General features: G+C 46.4%; 1 protein-coding gene across 3 annotated transcripts in view; it reads left to right on the plus strand.

Annotated features, from left to right (window-relative positions):
- The window catches only part of YBX1 (Y-box binding protein 1), a 9,398-nt gene extending 417 nt beyond the window's left edge, over nucleotides 1–8,981 (plus strand). The window contains exons 2-8 of one of the 3 annotated variants that reach the window (XM_057382154.1): nucleotides 225–288; nucleotides 3,647–3,680; nucleotides 5,780–5,869; nucleotides 6,089–6,391; nucleotides 6,732–6,811; nucleotides 6,902–7,179; nucleotides 8,606–8,981. In XM_057382154.1, the coding sequence (XP_057238137.1) occupies nucleotides 225–288; nucleotides 3,647–3,680; nucleotides 5,780–5,869; nucleotides 6,089–6,391; nucleotides 6,732–6,811; nucleotides 6,902–7,148 (818 nt within the window). In that variant the 3' untranslated portion in view covers nucleotides 7,149–7,179; nucleotides 8,606–8,981. The remainder of the gene's footprint in view (nucleotides 1–224; nucleotides 289–3,646; nucleotides 3,681–5,779; nucleotides 5,870–6,088; nucleotides 6,392–6,731; nucleotides 6,812–6,901; nucleotides 7,180–8,605) is intronic. The other 2 variants (XM_057382155.1, XM_057382157.1) reach the window with 2 other exon arrangements.
- The last annotated feature ends 863 nt before the right edge of the window (nucleotides 8,982–9,844 follow it).

Genomic DNA, 9,844 nt, shown 5'->3' on the forward strand with positions numbered 1-9,844 from the left:
CGCGCCCCCTGCCCGCCCCCGGCGCGTGTCCCCGCTGGCGCGCGCGGTGGCCGTTAGCCGCCCCGTTCCCCCCCTGCCCGCGCGCCGCCAGCCCCGTTCGCCGGGTGGGGGCGGGGCGGCGCAAGATGTCCGCCACGCGGGGCCTTTGTGCGCGCGCCCCGCCACGTGCCCCTGACGTGCCGCTCCCTCCCCTCCTTCCCTTCCCCTCTGCCCCTTCCCCGCAGCAACGAAGGTTTTGGGAACAGTGAAATGGTTCAACGTGAGGAACGGTTACGGCTTCATCAACAGGTGAGCGCCCGGGCGCTGCGGGCTCCTGTCACAGGGAAACCCGGGAGGGGGCGCGGCGCTTGGGTCGTGCGGGAGACAGGCGGGGAGGGGGGCGGCGGTGGTGCCTTTGCCGCCTCTCGCTCGCCCTGCTCGGTAGAAGGAGCTGGTGAGMTGTGCCCTTTTCTCACCCTGCGGTTTCTGACCCTCTCAGAGCTTGCCTGGTTAAATTGAGTCATTTAACCTGGTCGAGAGCCCCGGTCTCGAAGCGGGTTTGTTTTGTGTCTTACATTGTGGTCATTTCTTTTATGGTGTTTTGGAGCTGTTTCTGGTTTGTTTGGKTTTTTTTCTCTCTTAAGGATGTAAAAGTATACTGGCTGTCAGCAGACATGGTATTTGTTTAAACTCCTGCGTGAAGTTAAGTCAATGCCCGCAAAAATTGGTTTGCGTGCTTCAAGCACGCTCTCATGCGAACATCCTCAACATGTGGGGAGACAAACAAAAGGAGCACAATTCAAATTATCTAGTGCCACGCTGAGGTGTATGCACAGTCTCATGAAGAAGCCTAGAAGATCCTTTTTATGTTAGTAGTTGATGTGAAAGAATAATTTGAGCGCTTCAGGAGTTTTGTAATTATCTGAAGTAGGCCTGTCAGGGAGAGGACTCCTGGAAGTGTTCYGCAAACAAGGTTTTTAAAAATGGGCAATGCTTGGTCTGGTTGGTTAGCGGGGCCTCCCAGGTGTGTTGCCAGAGCTGTCTCCTTTGRTGCCCAGTCTCAGAATGTGGCTGGMAACTGGGGAATCTCCCCTTTAGGGCAGTAATTGTAGTGTTTTTATTGGACCTTTTGTTTGTGTTTGGTTTAAACACTGCCTTTTTGAACTGCCTATTACTTTAGTGTCTGCAGCCTTTACCAATTTGCCTCCCAGTCTGCCCAATTTCTGTTGGGCAGTTCTGAAGTACTGTTCACTCCAGTGTTGTGCAGTCACCAGTGCCGGGAGCTGTCTTGTCTTTGGCTTTGGAAACGCCTCTCAAGTCCCAGCCACAAACCCCACCTCGAGGGAAGGCTTTTCCTGTTCCCTCAGTAGTGGAAATGCTTAGTGATGTCACTCAAGTGAGGAAGCAGCAGCAGCAGCTAGTTAAGACATCCGAGTGGCTTCCCCAGTCATTACTTTGGCAGCTGTTTAATCCCTGAGGTTGCCATTTGTAATGAGAAACCCAGCATGATCTCGTATTATCAAGAGATTAGAGCCTGGTAACTGAAGGGGAGGACATTTCCTCAGCTCTGGAATCTTTGCCTGGTTGCAGGGAAGCTGTGCAGGAGCCTCTGCCCCTTGCATGGCTCTGCTTTAGCCCGGTCTGCTTGCAGATAAAATGAGCTTTGGAACTGAAATCAGCTTTGATGTAGGTACCTGCTGACTTCAGGTATTTTTTTTTTGTGCATTTAATGTTGGAAGTGCGATTCTGTTCCAAAATAGGAGTTTGAATTCTGCGTTTTTGATGATTGTTTCTCATGTTGGCYAAAGTAACAAGTGGGTATGCAAAAGCCACTGGCTTGGTCTGTACCACAACTGGAGCTGCACTGTATCGCATGGTATTTGGTGCCTGGCTCGACTTGGCATCTTCTTGGTCTGTCTACTTGTCTGATTGCCTTTTTAAAATATATTTTTATGGATAAAAGAAGTGAATGGAGGAGAGGCTTAGTGCAAAGATGAGTTAAATGATTTGTTCAACCTTTAGAATGAGTGTTTCTCTTGTAAGCTTCCAAATTTTCGGTGAGAAAATGATGATTGTGCTGTTCATCATCCACATGACAGCCTGCTTGCTGCTTCCAGATGTGCTTGCTGGGAAACCGCATTGGGAGTGGTGTGGCTAGTGGCACTAGACTGTRAAATGGCCTGGTGTGTTTTTCACTTGACTCTGTGAGCTCTGTATGACCCAGTCACTTGCTGGGCCAAAACTCTGATGTCCTCTTGAATGGAAACTGCTCTGCAAAAGGACTTTAAAACAACTATCTGGTCTGGTTGCCCAAAATTCAACTTGGGCAAAAGTACAAGATGTCCACGCTTGTGGATGAGCATTTCCTACCACTGTTTTTCATCAGAGGGTGAATTAAGATGCTCAGCATTTTTACTAGAGACATGTTACTATGCTCATGTGAAGGTTTTCATCTTTTGGACATTGTGTTTTGAAGAAGAGCCTTTCAGCTTTGGCTTTGCAAGGCCTTCTGGGTTCTGCATCATGGTGCTTTGGAGATGAGGTCAGAGTGGCTCTGCTCTGCTGCCTTTCCCCAGTAACTTTTGAAGCCTGTAGGCATCAATTTCAAGACAGAACAAGAGGACTTTTACTGGTCATGTCTAAGAGAACTATCTRACAGAACATGTCTARCTATATARCTTGGATAGTTTCTGGAAAAAGTTTTGTCAATTCTCAGTTTTTAAAGCTGGGGTGAGGAGCACCTGSCTTTGTCTTGCTAAAAACCAACCCAAGTGTTCTGTTACCACTAGCTATGAGCTCTCTAGTTCAGAGGACATTTTCAYACAAGCTTACTTACGTCTTTAGCAAGTCTTTCTAGGAAATAAAAGCCACTTTCCTGTTGATTCAAACTGTTTCATGCAGTAATGAAACTAACACGGCAGAGAAGGTGAGTTGGTGTGATGGGAACTGGGATGCCTGTGCCTCAGGAGTGGGGGAGGTGGCTTTTGCAGCTCTAACCAGCCCAAGGATATCTCTGTTGTACCTCTTTAGTGCAGAATAGAAACTTCTGACTGAAGCTGGTACTGGGCTGTGTTTGTTCAGGCTCATGGCAGTTGCAGAAGCTCTGCCAGGATCATGCTGAAGAATGGATGCCCCTGGGTACTTGTAGATACAGACCTGAGCTGCTCTTCTGTTTCTTGAGAGGGAAGACAGAGGCTTGACCAGCCCTGCTGCCTTCACAAGCAGCTGGTGATGCCTTTCCTCAGATAAGGGAAACCTTGAGGCTGTGGGATATGAGGCTCCAGTGGTAAGGGGACAGAGCTGCTTCCAAAAGCTGCAGTAGCCAGTCTCCTGCAGAGCACTGTGGGGAGGAAGTGAGTGGTCACTGTCAGGTGTTCAAATGTCTCTGTTGATGGGATGTAAAGGATAGAGGGGTGTGTTAACAGGAGTGAGGAGGAGTGTGCCTTACTAAACCTCACCATGTGCTTTGCACTTTGTGTAAGCTTCCTGCTGATGTCTTTTCTACACACGGTAAGCTGGTAGGAACTAGTTCAGAGCAGGTTGAGGAGTGAGGCTGATGCTCAAAGCCTGTTATTATAGATCTGCATTTTGACTCCATATCAAACAACTGAATTTTTAATTTACTGTGCATTTCATTCACAAATTTCAATTTCCTGTTGTCTTGCAGGAATGACACCAAGGAAGATGTGTTTGTCCATCAGGTAAGATTTCCTTGAAACTGAAACATATCCCCTCTCAGAATTTGACTGAGCATGAGCCATTTAAGTAGGATTGAAGGTGTGGAATAGCCTTGCATTTTCACTGTTGCTTGAACACAACCAATTGATTCTCTGTTGCATTGCAAGTAGAGCTTGTTTCCACTTCAGGCTTTTGCATGTCCAAATGATGTACAGAGGGCTGAGTGGGCTGATGGTGTACGGTGATGGACATTGATGAGAATTGCATTGTCTGCCAGTGTGAACTTGGGGATAACTACTTGGGAGTCCAGTGATCTTGTGGATTCATACAGTAGTTAAGAAGCATCTGGAAATAAAGTTAAGTGAAAAGCTTGCAGSAGTGAGAGAAATTAATTGAGCTATAATAGAGATTAAGTGCCAATGAAGCTTTTTTTTGAGGCAAAATTAATAAATTTTATTGCTCTAGGCTTTCAGTTATAGATGAAAACATTTTGATAGGGGCTTTTCAATTTAACTGATATGYATCCTTAGATACAATGTTTGGCAAGCAGGTAAACCTCTGGAAAATAGCCCAAGACTGCACACCACACCTGTGTCTTATTTCATGGAGCGAGTTTGTTAGTTTAATTCTATGTCTAAATTGCAAGGCTGTGATCAACAATTTGTTTTTTGCCCATTCTGACTCAGGATCTCATCAGTAAGCAGCCCATAAAGAATTCTTAGTGGAGCCTGGTTTATTTCTGGCATTTAGGAGTCTATGGATCATTCTTTTGTCTTGAGTTAGGGGATGTGCTGCTGATGTTAACATAAAGGAAGGGAAAAGCAACACCTGGAAAGTGTTTTGTGTTTATCATTTCTGAGCTTCTTGCTTGTTCTTTGTCTAAATTACAAATTAGAGGTACTGGTTTGTGAGAGGTTATACATACCCTGAGGGGAAGCTTTCAGACCCGATTTCAAGTAGAGTCACCTGTGAGTGACCTTGACTTACTGGTTGTGTTATAGGACTTGTCATGTAGCTACTGTCCAYGTTTCTGAAATCACAGTTTGGTAAAGATTTGTTCTAGTATAATATTATTTACAATAAAACAGTTACAGGAGTCTAATCTGAAAGAATCAGCTTATTTGAGAAGTTCTAGTTGTGTATGCTTTTCTCCATCTGTCGCATAGCTCAGGTATCACAAAAAGATGTTGGACTGGMTGCTGTTGTAATAAGGCTTTCCCTAAAATCAATGTTCTTTAGACTGAGACTTGTGGGCTTGTTTTTCCATTGATTTTGTTCCATTTAGGGGGAAAAATCTAATCAAATTGTGTGGCAGGTATTTTTTGTTAAAGTTGTTACACTTACATTGCTGTTCAGTTAAAGTGTTTGAGAAACAATACGTGGCTGAGCACGGTGTGTATCAAATATTAACTCATCTGTTGAAGATGACATCCAGTACTGCAGAGCCCCAGAAATGGAGTCTGTTCTAGTAATGTTATTCATCAGGTGCCCACTGATAGGATTTTTCTGGTGCTGGCACCTGGGAAAGGCCAATCCTTGATGTGCAGTATAGGATTAATTGATTGGTCCTGTGGTAGAAGCTATGATGTTGGAAGCCTCAGTGAAAGAAATGTCTTTATACCTGGCCATTGTTGTGTTTACAGAGGATGAAACACAGAAGCTGCTGTGTCCTGTGGTGGTGTGGGAAATAATGGAGGGCAGCAAATGCAAGAGGGTAATTGGAAAGGCTGATATATTGGTGTATGCACTTAAGAGGACTGTATAACTATAACAGGGGCCGCAGGAGTTGGGCTGGGAGAACAGCTAGGTATGTTGAATCCTAAACTCTGATTAATAATCCTATGGCCAGTGTGTGGTGTGGGAGTTTTCCTCTTTGTTTTCAAACTGTTTTTTTAGCCAGGAGGCAGCATTTTGGCAAGTGCTTCTAGTTAATGGTAAAGTTGTGCATTTCAAATAGTCCACAATATAATACAGGTACATTTTATGACTTTTCCCAATGATTCAGTTACTTTTTCAGGAGTACAGGCCTTTCTCCAAGATAAAGAATTTAAATATTTAGTAATCTTCAAAAAAAAGTCTTCCTTTGTATTCTTACGCTGTGCCTGCACTGTTGTGTTGTTAGACTGCCATAAAGAAGAATAACCCCAGGAAGTACCTCCGCAGCGTAGGAGATGGAGAGACCGTGGAGTTTGATGTGGTTGAGGGAGAAAAGGTAAACRCATCTCTCGGGTGTCAGAGCGCACATGGAAAACTCAGACTGCAGGCTTTGGTGTGGTGCCTGTGGTTTGAGTTGATGCCTGATGACATCCAAGGAGGTGAATGGTTTTTCATTGCTTCACAATGTGGATGTAAATCATTGCTCGGTGTTAGACTGTTGTGCTGTYGCTGGTGGGATGGTGACTGTTTCCCTAATCCTGTCTCCGCTCTTTAGGGTGCGGAGGCAGCCAACGTTACAGGACCTGGTGGAGTTCCAGTGCAGGGCAGTAAATACGCAGCAGATCGTAACCATTACAGACGATATCCACGTCGTAGGGGTCCTCCACGCAACTACCAGCAAAACTACCAGAACAGTGAGAGTGGGGAAAAGAACGAAGGAGCAGAGAACATACCAGAAGGTCAAGCCCAGCAACGCCGTCCCTATCGCAGGCGGCGGTACCCACCTTACTATATGCGTAGGCCCTACGGGCGTCGTCCACAATATACCAACCCTCCCGTGCAGGGAGAGATAGTGGAGGTAACATTTGCCTGACACATGATGCTAAATGGGCTTGCTTGCTTTGGAGCAGGGTGATGGGATGCACCTTTTGACAGTTTTTGTAGGTACTCCAGATAATTTTGGTAAGGTGTGGCAGTAACATGAATCTGAAGGTCTTTATGTTACAGCTTCCTAAAACAGTGTTTCAATTTATATGCTTAATGGAGGATTTGCAATTGTGTGCACCTCTATTCTTTAGGACTGCTGCCCACTATGACTGAACTGACACCTTTCCAACTTCTTCCTCAAGTGTGATGAGCTGTGATGTTAGCACATTTCTGCTTGGGGCTGAGGGGGTCTGTGGCCTGATGTCTTGCAGGGTGCTGACAACCAGGGTGCAGGAGACGGCAGACCAGTCAGGCAAAACATGTACCGGGGTTACAGACCAAGATTTCGCAGGTATGCTGCACATCAGCTGCTGGTTTTAGCCTTGTTCAGCAACAGAGCCAGGACATGGCAATGCTCAGGTGCTGCATGGTTAAAGCCTAGCTTGACTTTCAGGGGTCCTCCTCGTCAAAGACAGCCTAGAGAGGATGGGAATGAAGAAGATAAAGAGAACCAAGGGGATGAAACCCAAAGTCAGCAGCCACCTCAACGTCGGTACCGCCGTAACTTCAACTACCGACGCAGACGCCCAGAGAACCCTAAACCACAAGATGGCAAAGAGACGAAGACAGCCGAACCACCAGCTGAGAACACGTCCGCTCCCGAGGCTGAGCAGGGCGGGGCTGAGTAAATACCGGCTTAACATCTCTACCATCATCCGGGTGCGTGACCAGGGGCCTGGGGATGCTGTTTGCTGACTTTTTTCTTTTGCTGCTTTCTTGTAATTTGTGCTTTACAAGGTTTGGACTCTTCTTGCCCATGCATGCTGTAACTCATCTGTGAGTGCCTGCAGAATGGAACTGTGARGCTTTGTTGTGTCAGTGCTGACTAGTTTGGAGGACTTAGTTACTATCTTTAATTGCCATTGATGGAATACTGTTACACTTTAAATCTTGCCTGTGTTCCCTAGTTCAGGGTTACAGCAGTCTCTGCTCACCCAGAGATTGAAGTAGAACAAGTGTAAAGACTTAAAAGTAGTTAGGAGAAGCACGTGCTGGGATTTACCAAGCTCCATCAATGCCYGAGTCCCCACAGGGAGGTGGATGGCACTGAGACCTTGGCATCCAGGTCTGCAAAGTTGATGCAGAATTAGGAGTGTCTCAGGAGCCGCTTTTTATCTTAATCAAAGTGCTGGAAAAAACTAGAAGTGGTGCTTTTGTCAGAGCATGTGGGAGCTGTAGTTGCAGTGCTGAGGTATGTGCTTGGGWGGGTTGTGTGCAGGGCAGGGGCCAAAGGCTGGGTTAGTTGTGAGGGAACCTGGCTGTGTTTGGGGTTTGTTTGGTGATGATTTCTGAGGGACAGTTCTGCTGATACAGGAGTATTTTCACTGCTRGGATTCTACTTGTTCTGCATTGCCTCTCACCCATGTGTGTATCCTATTCCTTTTGTCCCTTGCTSATTACCTGGAGGGCAAGAAAGTGGAAGAGGCATTTAGGCTGTGSTGGGAGCAGACTGAGTGGTCCCATTGATGGGATGGACAGGGGCCRCAGGAGTTGGGCTGGGAGAACAGCTCGGTATCAGCAGCAGCTGCAGCATCTCAGCTTTGGGAGCTTGGGGACTCGCTCTGCATGGGCTCAAGTGAACTTCATATTTCACTTGCAGATGGATCGTTCAGTCCCTGTCCAGGCCTTGCTGCAGTGAATATTTGTTGTATCCTGGTATTCATCTTGATGGTCAACACCTCCTGGTTGAATTCTTAAATCATAGGCTTCAAAAGGATACCGCAATGGCACCTTGGTTCCTCGGGTGTCTCGAGCATTTGAGAATATTGGGTTTAGTTTCTGTGCTCTGGGCAGTGGCCAAATGTCAGCAGAGCCYTGTGGAAGCAGCCCTCCCCATGACTGGAGGAGTCCCTTTGGGTTTAAATTGATGGCTGCTCTCTCGAGTCCATGGCATTGGTCCTGCAGGAAGGTGGCTGGTGTGGTTGCTAGGGGGGGCTGACAAAGAACAGTAGCTGGTGAGGGTTGTCCTGTGAACTGACAGGCAGCTTAAGGTGAATTTTTGATTTGCAGGTGAGTCTTGGTACACAAAGCACCCCTATAACCCTCTTGTCCCGTGCCTGATCAGCCTTTTCTTTTTCTTTTTCAGTTTAGTCATCAAAGAAAAGACTTTAAGAAATGAAGAAGAAAATGAAATTCCAGCAATAAGAAATGAACAAAAGAATTGGAACTGAAGACCTTAAGTGCTTGCTTTTTGCTGTTGACCAGATTACTAGAACTATCTGCATTATCTATGCAGCATGGGGTTTTTATTATTTTTACCTAAAGAATTCTCTTTTTGGAAATGATAAACACGTTTTTTAAAAGCCTGTTTTTTCTCAATATACCTTTAAAAGTTTGTAAATTGTTTCATATCTGGTCAAGTTGAGATTTTTAAGAACCTCATTTTTAATTTGTATGGAATATACGCCTGATTTTTTCAAGTCAAACTGCAAGCATCTGTTAATAAAGGTCTTAAAGAGTTACCATGTGTGCTTGGGGTGTTTTAAACCCACTTTTGCATGAAAGGGTTTCAAGTTAAATATTCATAGAAGGTTTGGGGAAAAAATTACTGCCTTACTCTTTAGGCATACAGGCTCGTAGGGTAAAACACAGAAAAATGAAAGTACAAAAGCCAATGAAGATGCAGTTGTGTCACACTGGAGAAGGAGGGGCAGGCACAGAGGGATGGGAGTGTCTGCTAGTAGCCCACTGCGTTTCCAAGAGCTGTTTGTGGAGCAGCTTGGTGGGGCCCTTGCTGGACTACAGCAYTTGCAGAGCTGAGGTGCTGTGAGGGTGCTTAAAAAAAAMCAAAAAACCCCAAAAATGATAGAATCCCAGACTGGTTTAGGTTGAAGGAACYTTAAAGCTCAYCTCATCCCATACTCGGGTGAGGGGCAGGGACACCTTCCACTGTCCCASGTTGCTCCRTGCCCTGTCCAGCCTGRCATGAACACTTCAGGGGTGGGGCAGCCAYGGCTYTTCTGGGCAACTTGTGCCAGGTTCTGAACTCATCCCAGGGGGGCTGTAGCACAATTGCCCATGAGTGTGCTGCAGAGCCACCTGTTCAGAGAACAGGGGTGCAGAAGCGTGGAGAACTGTGCCTTATGCTAAAAGTGGCTCTGGCTGTGTCCCAGTGCCATGGTGAGAGCCTGCTGAGGACATGCTGCCCCCTCAGCACTGGACTCACCCTTGTCTCAGCCCAGCCATGCCATGCTCTGATCACACCCTTAGAGCCACTGCAGAACACCTGCAGGAGGGGGTGGCTGTCCAAGGGCAGCTTTTGGGACCTTTCTACATACGAGTGAGCTCTGKGCTCTTAATCATTTTCCTGTAGGCACCAGTGTCC

This window comes from Malurus melanocephalus, unplaced genomic scaffold (genome assembly GCF_030028575.1).
Source record: "Malurus melanocephalus ecotype Western Australia unplaced genomic scaffold, MMel_1.1 scaffold_552, whole genome shotgun sequence".
Taxonomy (NCBI): Eukaryota; Metazoa; Chordata; class Aves; order Passeriformes; family Maluridae; genus Malurus; species Malurus melanocephalus.